This window comes from Armigeres subalbatus, chromosome 2, assembly GCF_024139115.2.
Source record: "Armigeres subalbatus isolate Guangzhou_Male chromosome 2, GZ_Asu_2, whole genome shotgun sequence".
Classification (NCBI taxonomy): domain Eukaryota; kingdom Metazoa; phylum Arthropoda; class Insecta; order Diptera; family Culicidae; genus Armigeres; species Armigeres subalbatus.
In genome coordinates, this window is record NC_085140.1 from 179,377,793 (window position 1) to 179,396,376 (window position 18,584).

An 18,584-nucleotide genomic window follows, 5' to 3' on the forward strand; every position below is an offset into this window, starting at 1 on the left:
ACGAATTAAGTACTGTCCTTGATACGTATTTCGACCACAACTGTGTTGGTCGTCTTCAGTGTCTTGTACTTGACTCGACTTAATTCGTCTTAGACGGTTTAATACATTCCACTAAAAGAGCTTAATATATTTTTCTGAAATAGTTCTCTACAATTAGCGCACATGTTACACTCTTAGATCAATGAGGTCATATACCATAGAGTTTACCGACCTTTACAGTATTGCAAATTTGTAGATTTTCAAAACATGTAGTATTTCGCATATTAAAAAATATATATTGTTAAAAATAAGTTTGAAATATCGTGAAATTGACGTGAACACATTTCCGGCCTATATACAAGTAGTCGCCCTAATGGAACGGTGTTTAACATCTCTGAGATTCAGCGCTACATAGACTCCACTTACAAATCAATATTTATAAATCAAACATCATTCTGAGTCAACTGTATTGTATTTAATATAAGCACCATAGCCCTATCAAATATTAAAGTATCTTTATGTTGTGATTTTTTTCCTACTTTCAGAAAGAACTTCGCTCCTGCACAGCATGCGGTGAGCCCATTTCAGACAAGTACCTGCTAGACGTGGGCGGATGCTCGTGGCATTCAGCCTGTCTCCGTTGCTGCATTTGCCACACTCCGCTGGATCATCAGCCGTCCTGTTTTCTTAAGGATCAGCAGATCTACTGCAAAAGCGACTACATAAAGTGAGTATGCCAGATCGATACATTCTTTACAAAGTTTCCATCCACAAATTACGTAAGTGTCGATTTCTAGACTGAAAGTTTTTTTTTTCAAAGGCGCGAAATTTAGAATTTCCATAGTTACAAAACTGAGAAGAGAAGCCAATTTACCACTTTGCTGCGATTTGGGCTGATATTGAGTTTTAGTAATTAGCTTAAGTCTCCTGTTAGCAGTGTTGGTAAAATCACTCATAAATCTCAATCAACGAGCGCTCCCGTGCGAACGAAATCGTCTGCGATTTTAAAGGAATGCATCACGCTTGAATTTTTCATGCTAAAACGCATCATTTCACTCATTTGCCAAAAAATCATTTTGGTTTAAATACGCATTTGAAATCAATTTGGAGGCAATTCATTGCTTATACATAAAGGAGTGTCTAATATTTTGTGCGACAAACATCAATTTACTGTTTTTAACGAAGGAGAACAAAAGAAAACCCACGATGATTCAAATGGATGATTCAACTCATCCATGAGTTTTTAGGTGCTGAGTTGGGTGCGTTTCAACTCACGCTTGATTTGAATCATCCATGAGTTTTGAGATGTTGAGTTTTTACCAACACTGCCTGTTAGCCTTGAGCAAGGCAAGGGCGTGAGAAATCCAATCCGGAGATGGAGAGTTCGATTCTCGCTCTGGTCTAGGTTCTCTGGTTTTTCAGGTTGCTCTACATTCCAACTGGCCAAATTCCAGTTGTGATGTAGTGCCATTGAAAAAAAGGAATTAGTATAGGTCACGTATTCAGCGAACGATGACGAACGAGGAACGGCACTATCGGTCGCATATACTTTTGGGTTTTGCGAACGACATCGACCTCATTGGAATCGATCGCAGGGAAGTTGTGGAGGCTTTTGTCTACATGAAGAGGGAGATGGCAAGGATGGACTTCGCTAAAAAAAAATCTGCCAAGGCAAAGTATATGGTTGCGGGTAGAGATAGATGTAGATCTAGTTCAGTGTGTCTTCTACCTAAAAAAAACTGGAAAACCTCGAATTATCAGGGATTTTTTTAAACCTGGAATAATCCGGGAAATTTTAAACTTGTCTTAAAAAAATACGCATGGGTCTGAGACATGATTAGCTACGTCTACAGCAGGCTACAATGAATCAGCAGTAAACACTACATTTCTCATAGTTGTGTTTAGTATGTTCGAAACGTGTTTTGTAGTAAAGTCTCTTCCATCAGTGACGTTCACTACTCAAAATATAATAAACTAAAACTTGCTGCTTTTTATTCATACGATCCATTTACTGACAATTGTTGTAATTTTCGCCGAGGATTGATCAAAAGACTCTAAATGATCTGACTGCATTTGCACTGCAACGCCATACCGCAGTGCTGGAATCTTTACCGCCATGCCAGAGGGTACAAAGAGCCGCAACTCCATCATTCACTTGGAAGTCAAAACCAACCTCAGTGAAAACAAGTTTCAACACTGTCCAGGGGAACAGTCGGAGTTCGACGAATCACTTCCTTTTACAGTGCCCAGTTTTCGAACGGATGACGTCATCTGATAGTCTTTATTACCTACGTGATCATTGCATCCAAGATGCATACCCCACTACACCCAAAAAAATCTGCACGTTGTTTCCACCTGAAAAAGCACGTAGATTTTTTTCCACCTGAAATTCACGTAACCTTTACCTGATTTGTCGATAGAATTTTCATTCTACGTGAAAATCAGGTAAGTTCTACCAGAGTTTTGGATAGAATTCACCGGACACGTAAGTTTCACCTGAATTTTCTGAAGCATTTTCAGTTACGTGTGCACGTAAAATGTACCTGAAAATTCAGGTGGAAACAACGTTTAGATTATTTGGAGTGTAGGTGTTTCAATATGCCAAATTCACGATTCAGCCATCTTGGATTTTAGTATGGGAGAGCCAGCCGGTTTGTTTTCGTTTTGCACTGAAAATGAATTTTTCACCCCCACCTTCTTCTTGGCAGATTGGAGCACCTAGTAGTGAATTCATCTTGATTGCATCTGTCGTAACTGCCTTAAACAGGGTCATTTAGATTATCGCTTTCTGGTCCCTAACCCCGCACTTCCTGGACAACCCAGGGTGTCTGTTGAGCAGATTCCCCCTCCATTGCTTAGGAAGAAAAAAAAGATTATCGCTTTAAATTCTCTTACCGGAAGTGCAAAGAACGACATCCCCCACTAGTGGTCTTCAAACCCGAGAAAGATGTTCCTAAAGCTGCAGGATCTACTACACCTTCCAGTAATCTCCCCACAAATATTCCTTGAGGTACACCATCAAATCCTTCCCAGATGGTCTCTGATGCCGCAAAATCCAACTCAGAATCGTCTCAGGCATTACTAGCTACAGCAGTGGTGATCATCGAAGATGATTTTGGAAATCCGTTTCCGGCGAGAGCGCTTTTAGACTCAGGCTTGAAGAGTAACATCCACACCGAATAAATGAACCAACGTCTGAAGGTGACAGGAACAATGTTGTAAATTGCCATTTGCATTCGTTTGTATAATGTTTACAGAACTTTTTCCAAAAGTTAACTATCAATTCATGAGGTATGACGAACTTATAGCGCTTAAATGTGCCTACAAATTTGTCTTGTCCTAGCAAATGTCATTCAAATGATATTAACAGTGGCCACTAAAAAAAGGGAATTTCAATACTTCAATATTTTCCTATGAGAGCATGAATGCTTGCAGAGAAATATTTCCTTATGTGAATGAATCCTTAGAATATTCAGAAAATGTCGCCCACACACTTTTACTCCAACATGTTCAGTTGCTTAAAACATGCCGTCAAAACAATAATTTCAAGCGATCAAATATTGTGGGAGTAGTATAAGTATACTAAAGTATACTAAAGTAAAAGTATAAGTAAAAGAGTAAAAGTATACTAAAGTATACGCGTATACGCGGTGGACAATTTTAAACTAGAAAATGTTTCGAAAACTGTTAAAGGATTTTTGGCCTACTGAGCTCCGTTGTATACAAAGGTGATTGGAAGCCCAAAGACACGCCGCACGGCGGACCACGGACCATATGATATTAATCATTAATCTAAGTTTAAACACTAAGGCCAGCTCTTTATACTTCACTTTGTACTTTGTAGTTTTCTTTTCGGGCCATTCATACCTACATCATGAACAGGGTTTGCAGAAATCGCTCCCAATAGATAACGAGCAACGATATTACGGAGAAAAAGAAAAAATTGGATAGCTCCGCGGAAATAACACGCAGAGGTAAATCCCCGCATAGAACAAATCATACATAGTGTGCGTTGGATTGAGTTCAAACATTAAAAAACATCTGTCATAAATCTAATTATTCGAATGTCGTGAACCAACATAAACATGGGAAGATTTGATTATTAGCAGTACGCTATCAACGTACCTTAGACAGTTGATTCTTCAAAAGTATAAGATAAGTGACTAACATCTAGGTTACTTTGACCTGACAACCAAAGTACCAGTACTACAAGTGTCAAACCGATGTTGGTGATGGAATTAAACATGCACTACAACATGATGCATAAATTATGGCCAATTGAAACTTATTGAAGCATAATTTGACAAAATAATTTAAATGACTACAGTGCCACTAGCGTTCTAGTACTTATAATTCTACTCCTTAGACTAACCTGAACATTATAAAAGGAACCGAATTTCACTACAATATTGAGAGCAATTTTATCACAGTTGTGTAATTGTTTTACAAGCGGCTAATTGGGCCTATGCAAGCCATCTGTCTAGCCGGTGTGCTATCGTTTAGGTCTGTTTAAAGTCCTATTCAACATTAGGTCTTAAGCTAGTGTACTTTGAGCACCACGTGGTCGCTTTAGTAGAGCACACTTGTGAACACATGCAGCTTTTTATGTAAGCGGAACATCCTAGCCAAGCCCCACAACTCATAGTGGCTAATGTAGGGGTTTTTAAGCTCTACGACCCCGCTGCAGGATGGAGCAGATAGTGTTTCAATTTCTCTTCTCTTAAAATTCGGTTCCAAAGTTTAATTTTTGTGCTGCACTTTTATTGGAAAAATAGTAAAATATAGAGCTCTTATAGAAAACGTCGTGATTTGCGATTTTATTAATTTATTATTATACTTTTTATTACCACCTACTTCATTGTCTGAAGTTGAATCTTAAATATTTTAAAATATTCCCACTAATACTATTAATTTTCTGATAAATTTGGATATAGAAATGTCATGAACATAAATGAACCGTTTGTTTGAGAAACTGCATATGTAACATTTTTGGCCAAAATGAGATTTTTATATATTCTGAATCCTCTTCCAAAAATACGTATTCTGGCAAAAAATACGAAAAAAATTGTTTTTCAGGAATGTATGATTTTTTCTTGTTTGTTTAAGAAACTACATATGTCCATGCACTTTGAAGAGCATTTATGGAGTACTGCTTCCAGTTTTTGCACTGGAAGTGCCTCAGGGTGTTACCAAAAACTATTGATCTACATCGAAGAAATCGAAAGGTTCGTTACCAATTTGTTCAAAAACAGTTTTTTGTTGTTTTCTCGAAATTGTGTAAAGTGGACTTATGCAGTTTCTCAAACAAATGATTCAAATATAAACAAAACATAGCAAATTTAGCATCAGCTGCCTTTGATTATTTTCCAGGAAAATATTCATTGGAGGCGCTTTGAATTTTCAAGGATTCCATTATTTTTTTTTGCAATGCGTAATAAAAGAAAAGCAAAAACTGTTCCGAATCATAACAAGCCATGAAAACAAATTTACCAAACATGTATACAAGTGCAAAAAACAAAATCGGATAGGCAGCCCCCACCGAAAAGTGATGATTTTAGCTTTCAACAAGAACAAGTTGAAATACATCATCAGAAACAGTGCTCCCCGCGTTTGGAGCTATAAGGTAGAGGCCTGACTAAAAGAAACGCGAATAGAAAATATGAATCTGCCAACACTGAATTCAATCTTCTTCATCAAAGAACAGCACAAGAAAAGGAAGAAATGGTTTATGTAGATAAAATCTCACAATCCGCTATTTTATGTGTCCACATCACATCACACAAAGGTAAAGGAAAAGGTATTGGAGGGTAACCGCCCCTTCGGTGGGCTTTGATCCCACGAACCCAGTACGCTAGACAGGTGCTTTCCATACTAAGCTACGAAGGACCTCCGTCGTCCTCCGCAGCTTAGCGGGGACTGATGAAACCAAATTTCCAACCTCGGGCCACCAGCCAAACTCTCGTAATACATTTTAAGAACTAACTCTCTCATATAATAGGGAAAGCACCTGTCTAGCGTACTGGGGTCGTGGGATCAAAACCCTCCGAAAGGGCGGTTACCCTCTAATACCTTTTACGAACTAAATCTATCACATGTTGTGCGCATATGCATAATCGAGTTTCAGACATAGTAATTAATTTCCACTCCGGGTGGCTTCATACCCGGCATATAGGCAATTAACTTTGAATGTACTGGATTCATAGATTGATTATTTTATTTTTCTTCACAAACAAAAGTGGCTGAGAGAATTCTGAAACTGGAGCTACGAAATAATGGTTTCAAAAAGTTTAAAGAGGAAGCGGTAATGGATCACTGGTGGTAGAATTGTAAGCATGCCTGTTTCTTATTTCGGTGTGCCTGGGTTCTATCTCAGTCGGCGCCGTTATGAAGCGTTATAAAGCGACAGATCCCCACCACCTAAACTCTCATGTAAATAACTCCGGGACTACTATGGACTTTTTGATAATTGTCATCCATGTGATAAAATGTGTACTAGGTGATGATGATGTTTCAATTTAAAATATATCTTTCGTTGCACTCCGTTTAATAGTAGGGGAACTGTTCCGTTTTCCATCTCACTGGACAAATTCATCTCATCGCAAAACAAAGAAATACAGCACCAATCTCGTCGCTTTTTTCTGCTAACACGCGTGCTCACAGGTGAAAAAATAACAAAAATAAGAAACAAACCAAATTCCTTTTCATTGCTTTGTTTTAATGGGATGGAAATAGCTATTGGATGAAGTGCCGAACCGTTCCCCTATGTCAAAATTAGCGGCCGTGTCGTCAAAAGAAGCTCCGTTCAACGGTAGTTCCCTTTCCTGTTGTCCATTATGGGACGAACACAATGCTGTGTCATAGCAGCTAGGACCGTTGAGTGAACGACTATTAAAAAATGTTCCTAAAATTAGTACACCATTACGCATTTTTGTCATAGGTACCCTCCGAGAGCAGCAAAGATACCCCCTAAAGGTACATGTACCACTGATGGAGATCCGCGGTTGTACGCTAATAAATAAATGAATGAACTATGGGTAAGTGGACCTGCTATCGTCAGTTTGTTTTTGGGCGATCCCAAGCATAACCGTCGTAAAGCATTTATACTAGTGGCGGCAGCATTTCCTAAAGCAAAAAAATCAGTGCAAATATGAAATTCAATCGTCCCCCGATCATTTTGCCAACTAAGTCAGCTGATTAATTTGGGTGTGAAATAAACACGCAGTTTTGCATTCCAACCCGTTTGTGTCCTATGTTTCCAAGGGGGAACTAATGCGCTAAGCACGCTGAACGACAAAAATGTTAAAATGAGGAAAAAATCCCGAATGGTATACGGTAGCACTGGTGAAAAATGCATGGATGATATGCATATAAATAACACGTTTTACATGCTCAATTTAACTCAATTAAGCGGTTAGGTGGGGACCCAGCATGATAAATAGAAGGATGCATAAATTCTGGCCTTCTGCATTTTGATTTCAAATCGGAGCGAGGTGTTGAATGTAAAACAAGTGTGTTGAAAAACAACGTTGATTATTCTAGTATAATAATTATGATGAATGACAACGAAACTTGGGTCAATTCCAAATAGCGTTATTCAAGATTGAAAAAAAAATAGTCAAGCATCTTCTTATATTTAGATTAGCATTTGAAAAAACTCTGATAAAAGGCCCGGAGTGCCGAAATATACCAATCAACATCACTTGAGGAATTGAGGTGATTTCTGTCTGTATGTATGTATGTGTGTAAAAACTTATTCATATACCCTATACCCTATAGGGTATTAACCCTAACCGATTTGCTTTCAACAAGTTGCATTCGACGGAGAATCCTGTGCCATTGTTTTCAAATGCAAATTGGCTAGCTCGGACTATGAGTTCGAAAGTTATGGCATAAATACTATTTTATTATATTGCGCTATTACCGCCAAGTGGATTTATCAAGGATTTTATTCTTCCGTGCTCATTTTTTTCCCATTCTGTTCCTGTAGCAGTTCATTGATTGCTAAAAAACGATTTCAGTTTTGATGAATTCAACAAGAATGTTTTATGCATAACACATTTTAATTTTGAGGGATCATTACTATCGTTTATTTATATTTTAAGAAATTTTCTAGCATTATATCCCATAACTGGGACTTTACTGTCTCGCAGCTTAGCTGTATTCCACAGTTAATACTTACGAGTTTAGTATACGAAGTTACCATTTATGCGTGTTTATGATAAGTTATTTTTTTGTAAAATTTTCCGTATCTTATCTATTTCATCCATATATGTATTGTCTGAAAATTACTTATAGGGCAAAGATCTCACAAACTGATTCATGCAATGATTCTGATAATAACGCAATAAACCCATATCCCCTCCGAGAAAAAAAATCTTTCATTTGGGACTGTGTGAGCCACCAACGACGACGCCTCGGTTTTGTTTATTGGCACCTACAACATTCGAATGAGGCTTCTTGATCGCCGCAATATTTAAATTCGGCAACCTCGTATGCGCTGACAGTAAAATACCGGGACAGGGGCTCACCTCTGCTCTGTCGAGAACAGTGAAAAAATATGTAATCAATTTCGAAAGTTATATAAACTTCTTCTTTCATTCATGTGCGGACTTTAAAAACATGCGGGTTTCACCGTTGTCGGTGGCACTTGCGATGCAGTTCTGAAAAAAACATCAACAGTAACAAAAGGGGAAGGTGGTAGAAAATGTTCCAGATTTTAAAGTTGTGTAAAATTGTAAATTTTATTTTTTTACGGCATTATTTCTACATATACGAATACAGTTTTGTAAAGCCAAAAAGGGCTTAAATTTAATTAGCGGTGAAGCACATGTTTGATTTATTTCGTATAAGCGTTCAGACATTCAAAATAGGAAGAATCACATGGCAGAATAAAGTGATTAGCGTCTTCGAACGTAATTAGTTCGTAAATCGAACTCTGTCAAAATTAAAATTCCGAAACAGAGTCTCAAAAAATGGAATCATAAAATAAATCCACATTTTTCAAATTCTCACAATTGACAGTGTTTAGAGCACAGATGCTAGTGCATCAGTGAGATCTAAAATATATCTAATTCATTAAATATTGCCTTTACCGACAACTACCAAGCTTTTAGTTAATGAGCAGTGACTTAAAATTGTTTTTTGGAAAGTATGACTAAGGAAGTATTTACACTAAACCTTCCCCTCCCTTACCCTTTCTTGACCCGATAATAAGTGTAAGCTAACCGGTTATCGTTCCCAATAAAAATTACAAATTACAAATTACTAAAGAGTTCAGAATAATTGATTAATTCACTTAACACAAACGTGTATTGAATATCTAAATATATTACTTCAATAATTTGAATAAAAAAATATTTTAAGCTTAGTTTTCATATACAAAAATGAGTTTGCATTTACTTTGTAGCCGTACAACTAACGACAGATTTATTTGTTACGCCAGATTTTTCTATTGTTCGATTTGACTTGGAATGCTTATATATTTGAATATGTAGACGGAGAATTTCATAGGAAATGTCAAACAATTTAAGCTCGCAATGAATTTAAATAAGAGTACGGAACTGCAATCAACCCAAAGTTGCACAGAAAACACTTCCAGCAAATCCACAGAAAAACTATGTAAGAAACTCCACAAGAAATTGCAATGGAAAAGCCACAGATAATTTCTTTAGAAATTCCGAGACGATTTTTTGGTAGTTCCTTTAGAAATTCTATAGGAAAGATCTTATTAAATTCTAGGGGAACTGTTCCGTTTTCCATCTCACTGAACATATATTCATCCCATTGCAAAACAAAGAAATACAGCACACCTCGTCGCTTCTTTTTGCTAACACGCGAAACATCCCAAATTCCTTGTCATTGTTTTTTTATGGGATGGAAATAGGAGCTATGGGATGAAGTGCCGAACCGTTCCCCTATGAGGAATTCCTATGGAAAATCATATGGGATTTTTTTTTTCAAAAAAGTTTGATTAGTAATATTAAGCGATTCAAATGCTTTATTATGAAATACCTGAGCATGTTGTGCTCAAAGTATTTTGCATATAAATTTTTGGTATCATTTTTTGGTATTTTACCTCTTATGCAAGGATACGTCATAAAAATTTCTTCTGCTCGGGTTACAAGCCGCTGCACAGTGGAGAAATTTTCAGCATAAGGAGCATAATTCAAAAATTTGAACCGAACGGGGTGTTCTATACCAACGCAGAATCTTACCAGAAATCGAATGCATGCAGTAGTTACTGATGGTATCCGGTGCAAGTTGGTATTTTTTAAGATTTTGTATTTCATATCTTGGGTACAATGCACTATGGTCCAGGATACAGATTTACGCGGAAAGATGCATTTTACGCCAAAACTATATTTTTTAGAAAAAACTGTTGTTCTACAAAATTGTTCGAAATAGTAAGGCCATCATTATGGTGCAACCAAAAAATAGGGTGGCCCATCATATTAAAAAAATAGAAAATATTTTTATTTTTTCGGTATATTGACATGATATGTTCTACAAAGTTGTAGCGCAGCTTATTCCAATCAATCTTGCTAAAAAAACTTTTTCTGTAGCTCTTAAGTTGGCTGATTTAGAGCAATTTTACCTAATTGGATTAGGGTGTACCCCACAAAAACAGTATTTTTAATCTACTTTTTTTGTTTTAGATTTCTCAAAAAAGTCGTCTTCAGGTGACTTTTAGAGCTTAAAAAAATTCAACTTTTGATGGGTGAATATGCTCAATATCTATTACCGATCAAAAGTTATAATCATTTTTCTGTCAAAATTACATTTTTTTTCATAAGTTGATATCTCCGGTTAGGGCAGACCAAAAAAATATGTTTACACGGCATTTGGAAGAGAAATTCATATTCCTTATCATGTCAAAAAATTGGAGATATGTTATTTTTTTATCTCAAGTTTTACCAATTTTACTAAAATCAAGTTTTTTCAAAAAAAATGATATAACTCGGCAATGGAAGAAGATACAGACGATATTCTTATAGCAAAACACGCGTTTTGGAAAGCCCCAAAAGTCTTCAGAAGGACATTTGTGAGAAATAAAAAATAAAAAATCTACAGCTTTAACACTTTTTATAAGTTTTATCATTATCATCGTATTGCAAGATTTACGAGAAAAGATGCATTTTCGGCCTAAAGCATACTTTTAAGAGAAAAAATTTGTTCTACTAAGTTATTCTGGATACTCCAGCCCTTATTTTAGAGTTACCAAAAAATAGGGTGGGCCATTTTTTAAAAAATGTAAATTTTTTATTTTTTTTGTTTTGCGGAGTATTGACATAAAATGTTCTACAAAGTTGTAGTGCAGCATTTTCACATCAACTTTGCTATATTAACTTTTTATGTAGCTCTTAGGCTCACTTGTTTAGAGTAATTTTACTTACCAGAATTAGGGTGTCCCTCAAAAAACAATATTTATGATCTGCTCATTTCATTTTTTTTTCACGGGTGTCACCTTCTGAAGACTTTTGGGGCTTTCCAAAACGCGTGTTTTGCTATAGAATATCATCTGTATCTTCTTCCATTGTCAAGTTATATCAATTTATTTGAAAAAACATGGTTTTAGTAAAATTAGTAAAACTTGAGATAAAAAATAACATATCTCCAATTTTTTGACATAATGAAGAATATGAATTTCTAAACATATTTTTTTGGTCTGCCCTAACCGGAGATATCAACTTATGAAAAAATGTAATTTTGACAGAAAAAAGATTATAACTTTTGATCGGTAGAAGATATTGAGCATATTCACCCATCAAAAGTTGCATTTTTTTGAGCTCTAAAAGTCACCTGAAGACGACTTTTTCGAGAAATCCAAAATAATAAAAGTAGATTAAAAATACTGTTTTTTTTTTAGGTACACCCTAATCCAATTAGGTAAAATTGACAACCAAAATCAGCCAACTTAAGAGCTACAGAAAAAGTTTTTTTAGCAAAATTGATTGGAATAAGCTGCGCTACAACTTTGTAGAACATAACATGTCAATATTCCAAAAAATAAAAAAATATTTTCAAATTTTTTTATATGATGGGCCACCCTATTTTTTGGTTGCACCATAATGATGGCCTTACTATTTCGAACAATTTTGTAGAACTACAGTTTTTTCTAAAAAATATAGTTTCGGCGTAAAATTCATCTTTCCGCGTGAATCTGTATCCTGGACCATAGTGCAAAGGTCTTCAAAATTCATAAAATTGATTATAACACGCAGAAGAATCTTGCAAGGTTGAAACAACTATTTCGATTGTTGCACCAAACTACGTGCATATTGTTGTTTCAATCTTCAACATTGTTGTTTCAACGATGATTCATTGCTTCTTTCAATTGAACATTATTGTTGTTTCAATCCTGCATCGCATGATTGAAACAATAATAATATCGTTGTTCTGGCAACTATTTCGTAATATGAAAAACCTGTAGAAACTGATCAACATAAATCATTCTGTCTACAAGAAGTAAGTATGGAGCAGAGGTAAGGTGGATGACTCTTACTCCCCTTGTAACTAGTTCGATTCTGCTTCTGTCATATTTTCCTATTTTGTTGATGTCATCGTAGTGTCGATAAAGTAGTTTCGTAGCATTTTCGAAAGTGAAAACAACCATACAAATAGTTGTTTTCTGATGTAACATTTGACAGTGACAGCTGAAAAGCATGGTTGAAACAAATATATCCGATAGTTGAATCAACTATCGCGTATGGTTGATTCAACCCTATTTGTGGTTGTATCAACCAAAAATATTGTTATTCATAAATCAATGCAAAAATATTGTTGATTTGAAGCAGAATCAGGTTGATTCTACCACATATTTTTCTCCGTGAATGCCAAAACTTAATGCAATTACGTATCAGGCTTCAAATACCCTCAAAAGTTAGCTATTTTTACCAGGTTTTCGAAAATGGTATAACATTGCTGCATCGGCAAGGATCGGTGAGATATAATTTCCAGGAAGACACTTGAAAAATATTATATTATTGAAAAAGTAGAGCACATTGCTGAAAGTATCAAACTTCAATTTTACTACACAAATATATAAAGTCATACACGAAATATTTCAAATTCAACCAGCTTTCTTCAGCCGAAAAACATTGATAATACGTGTACTCATTGCTAAAAAAAAGTTTCACTGACAATTGAAAATATCTTCAAAACAGCTAATTTTGATTATAACCAAATATGATTGAAGTAGTAAAAAATCAATATGCACCCACTTACGTGATAGAAAGTGCATGTTTGTACAATGCTTATACAGTGTAACTTTTTCATCCTTTGTAAATACCTTGTGGCTATGAAGCTCGTTTGTACGCATTTGAATATAGATGTTATTACGCATTCAAAATATTTGAAACATTTCACAACTCGTCTCACTAAGCTAAGAATTTTTGTAGTCCAAAGTTTATATTGTGACAACAGTTTTTCTTATTCCTGCAAAAAGTGTTTTGATTAATAATAATTTAGGGAAACCATAATCATATACATGCATTTTCGATTGAATTCAATTTTTCTAAATTTAGTGTTATTATCAAAAATGAATTCGGAACAGAATGATATGGATTTATTTAAAGTATATTTTAAGTCACTTGAGAAGCTTCATCGAGATTTTACTTTTAAAGTTGTTCAAAATACTTTTCATTAAACCAACATTCTTCCTGAAAAACATGAGTAATATTTTGACAATAAATAAATGCTAAATCGGTTTGCATTATTTAAATATAATCTACATATATGTTTACAACAAACAGTTCTGTTTTAAAATATAATAATTATCAACAATAGTAATATATCAAGAATCATAAAATAAATGTATATGTGGGATTTTTGTAATCGGTACGCAGATTCTTCTCAAATTAGCAAATAATTATGAAGTATCAAGAATTATTTCCAATGGAAACATACACTTTTATCACGTAAGTGGTTGGTTGAATGCTTGAGTGGGTGCACATCTTCTCATTTTTTTTACTATTACCATCTAATTTGGTTATATACCCGTAATGCTGGGTAGATACCTCTTCGTGGTGTGTTACGGGGTAAGTTCTACCATGGTCACATTGCCAGCTACAGGCACATCCTGACCCAATAAATACCTTCCCAATATCCAACTCCATGGTACTTATTTCTTATCTTCCTAGTAACGGTACAGATAAGCGTGGACAGGAATAGTAATTCTAATGCTTTTGTCATTTTTGTCATAGATTGAAATTAAGGACTACACCCACCTTGATTTCTGATAGCAATCTGGACAGAGATTTCAAAGGAAACATGAGTATCACTAGTTTCCAGTCCACGAAATATACCGCAGCAATGCCATGCTTTTGTGTTTTCATATATTCGTAATATATTTATTTTTCATATTTCATTATACTTATTTTTCATATTTCATTATATTTATTTTTCATATTTTTACATTTATTTTTTTTTAATTTCCATATTCTTACATTTTTTTTTAATTTCCATATTTTTATAATTTCATAATTTTACATTTTAATATCTTTTCAATTACGTATTTTATACTGTCCTAATTTTACACTTTCGTGTTCTATTATTTTTGTGTCTTAAAATTTTCATATTATTATGTTTTTATATTATCATATTGTCATATTTCTTTAAATGTAACATTACACTTTCATATTTGATATTTTATTTTGTAATATTTCATATTTTTGTATTTTCATATTTATATAATTTTATGTTATTACACTTTCATATTATAATATTTTTATAATATCATATTTTCCATATTCTTATATTTTACCTATTTTATACAAATACCACTTTATGATGCTTTTATATTTTTATGTTTTCATGCTTCCACATTTTTTATACCTCTATATGTTCATATTTTTATACCTTTGTATTTTTAAATTTCAAATTCCATATTTAAATCATTTGTATTTTCATATATTGGTATTTTCTTTTTTCATGCTATCATATTTTCATATTGTTATAATTTCAAATATTTTATTTTCATATTTTTTTTGTCTATCTTATATCTTTATACTTTCATGTAGTTATAATTGAATTGAATTATCTTTATTTACGAGATTTTTGGTCCTAGGCCGATTCATCTCGTGATGTTGTTATAATTTAATTTGCATATTTACACATTTCTATATTTTTATGTTTCCGTTTTAATATTTTTGGTAAAATATTTTTTTATTATTTAATTTTTATACTTTTTACTTTTTCCATGTTATATATTTTTTGTGTTTTAATATTTTTATATTATCTTATTTTCAGATCTTCATATTGTCATATTTTCAAAATTTTATACTTTAACATCAATTTTTATATTTTAAGACATTCAATATTTTCATATTCTCTCGCTTTTATGTTTTTGTGTTATTAATATTTTTTATTTTAATTTTTTATTTCATGTTTCCATATTTTTTATACAGCAAATTTTTATTATTTTATTACATTATATTTTTATGTTTCCTTTTTTCATATTATAAAATTTTCATATTTTCATGCTTCTATATACTTATATTGTTGTATTATGTACCTTCATATTTTCATGATTTAACATTTTCATAGCCCACTACAAAACATCCCAGGAATGAAAGCTTCACAACCTGCCATATAACCTTTATGCAGACGACGTCCTGGCACATAACCTGCTATCTGATATTCATGACATTCTAAATAATAATTAAATTCTTTACAATTTCCAGCTTCTTCTACGAGAGATGTACAGCCCGAGTTAACTTCGGCTCCTAGTTGATGTTATATTCTACAAATATATATAATATTTGATATAATTTCTTATCATAATGTTATTCATTTCACTACATATTTATATACAACTACCAAAATAAGAACTTAAAAGAACGCGATGCGTATGGTACGGTATGTCCACGCATCCTTCAACCCCTGTAGATTCGTGATATGTATCATGTTGAAGTGAATACTTGAACACGATACATCTCGAAGAATCATCTCTGCGGCAAACACAACGCAGTGGGCCTGGCCGCTTTGAAGTTTATGTCATATCACTGGTATGCTGTGAGCCTCAATATTGACAAGAAAAATTATTGGGCGTCATCTAACTCAATTATTTTCCAGGATGCTTTCTTTGTACTGGCTGCGTTTGTGTTCGATTAGATTAGATTAGATTAGATTACCATCTAATTTGGTTATAATCAAAATGATCTATTTTGAAGATATTTTGAATGGTCAATGAAAATATCTCTGGTATGTGCTCACGCATTGTCAATATTTTTTCAGCTAAAGAAAGCTGGTTGAATTTGCAATGTTTCATGTATGACTTTGGATATTTGTTTAGTAAAATTGAAGTTTGATATTTTAAGCAATTGCTCTACTTTTTCGATTATATAATATTTTTAAAGTTTCGTCCTGGAAGTTATATCTCACCGATCCTTGCCGGTAGCAGCAATGTAATACCATTATCAAAAAGCTGTTGAAACTAGCTAACTTTTGAGGGAATTTGAAGTCTGATATTTGCATTATTGCAATTGGTTTGTTGAAAAGATATTTTAGTTACTAGATAAAGATTGTCGCTGTCGTCGCTGTCCGGAACATCTTTTGCTGGCGAGGATAGGGGATCTAAATGTCAATAAAGGAAAAATACATACGATTTGACAGTTTTATACCACACATGTTTCGGACAGCAGAACAAAGGGAACCGAAGCGACAAGCTTTATCTAGTGACTAAAATATCTTTTGTTTGTTGCTGTTAGTGAATGGAAAAGCGCATTTTTGATAATATATCGATTCTTTTCAAGACCACCATTTTATTCGGGAGAAGGTTGAGCCGAGACGAGTTTTCTTAAAATTGTAAATCATAATCACTTGGCGACGGCAGAAAGTTGCTGTCAGCGACGAATTTAGTGCAAAATATATTTGCTTGGTGACTGCAGAAAATTTGATGGCGTCAGTATCACGGCGGCGCACAGTGACTCAAATCGTGTTTTAGCGCGTTTATTCAATAGTGCGATGCGATTAAGCGTAATGGTGTATTCGAGACATTCTATTAGTAAGTTAATTCTTTTCTTTTGAAGTATTCAGTCACATGATCAGTCCCCTCCAAAGTGAGATGAAAAATTTATGTTTCTTTATTTAAAAATTATAATGTTTGTGTCTTAGCAAAAATGTTGCAAATGTTCTGCTGAAAACTTTGTCGAAGACGCCAAATTAGTAATTCCGTTATTTTTAGAAATTTGTTACTTTTTATGCCGGCAATCCCTTAAAATGGATTTTCGTCATACATGTTTCATTTTCAATTCTATACTTTGCATGTTCTAGTAAGTTTTAGATAATATTGAAATACGGCGTTTGTTGACTATTGCGACATATAAACTTGAAAGCAAAAAGATACAACAGTGGATTTTTTAGTTATATTTGGCATAACTACAACAACAAGGACGAATTGTGGCAGACAATCTCATATGCATAACAAAATTGAAGTAACTTAAGGCAAATAGCTCTCACTGGTATGTTGAATATCACAAAACTTCAATTTTTGCACAAAAGTTTTAGTCACAAGGAGTAGAGCCAACGCACCACGCGTCTCCATATGCTTGTATGGTTATATGATGAACATGTATAAAGCTTGTTGGTATAAAATATAATAAATCTTCAAAAGTAATGAATTTTTGAACTGGGTTTCTCCAATAAATTTCTTCGGGAAAACTTTTTTACCACATGTAAAGGTACATATAAGGTCAGCCTCCTCTATTTCCACTAGCACCCAGTCGAGATTGTGTACTGTGGCTGAGTGCAGAGCAGAATAAAAAGCATTAAAATTAATGATTATGTTTATGTGTTTTCGATGTTTGTTTTCTTTTTGTTCAACTGCAAATGTGTCCACATTACGGTCGTCGAAGTAAGCATATAGATAGGAGAATTTGCCTACCAGCTATGATTGCACTTAACGGAAACCAATCTAAAATTATTTTCTCATTTATTATTTCGTTTGAATGGTATGCAACAAGTAACATCCCCAATGAAAAATCTAATTATTTCAAGTTCAACATGAGTTCAAATTAAATTTAAATCTAAAGCCAAAGGATAACCTACATCGCATATACACAATGTTTGATTCTAAATATTACAAAAAGTATAAGCTTTTTATAAAAATATCAGAATCTGAGAAGCAGTTTTCAAAATGATGTGGATAATCTGGATTTCTTTAATCAATGGAGTAGTAACAAAAGATGACCCGATGTAATACATATTTTTTACCATTTCAGTGAAAAGAATTCAATAAAGATGTTTCGCCGTATTTTCAAAAAATGATATCAAAAGTGTGTAGATTGTGAAAACGTGTCTACTTATTTTCCAGAAATTTAGGTTTAAATAATTAGGCACAATTCAAACAAAAAGGGCAAATTTATGAAAAATGACCTGCAGCACAAGCTGAAATTTTATAAAAAACAGTTTGCTAAGGTTGAGAAAGATTTCTTTTTATTTTTTAACTCCCGGCCAAAGAAGTAAACTCAAACTGAACACCATAAAACAAATATCCAACAGCATTCGTGTCCTATCAGTACAAGGCGATCATGACAAATTCACCAGTTTGCTCTGCGCCTTGTCCGAGCGTAATATTTGCGATCATGCGATTGAAATCTCCGCAACGT

General features: G+C 33.9%; 1 protein-coding gene across 2 annotated transcripts in view; it reads left to right on the top strand.

Moving 5' to 3' along the window:
* LOC134211315 (LIM/homeobox protein Awh-like) overlaps window positions 1-18,584 on the top strand; it is a 72,086-nt gene that overhangs the window by 29,306 nt on the left and 24,196 nt on the right. For both annotated transcript variants that reach the window (XM_062688065.1, XM_062688064.1), the window contains exon 2: window positions 525-706. In XM_062688065.1, the coding sequence (XP_062544049.1) occupies window positions 525-706 (182 nt within the window). The remainder of the gene's footprint in view (window positions 1-524; window positions 707-18,584) is intronic.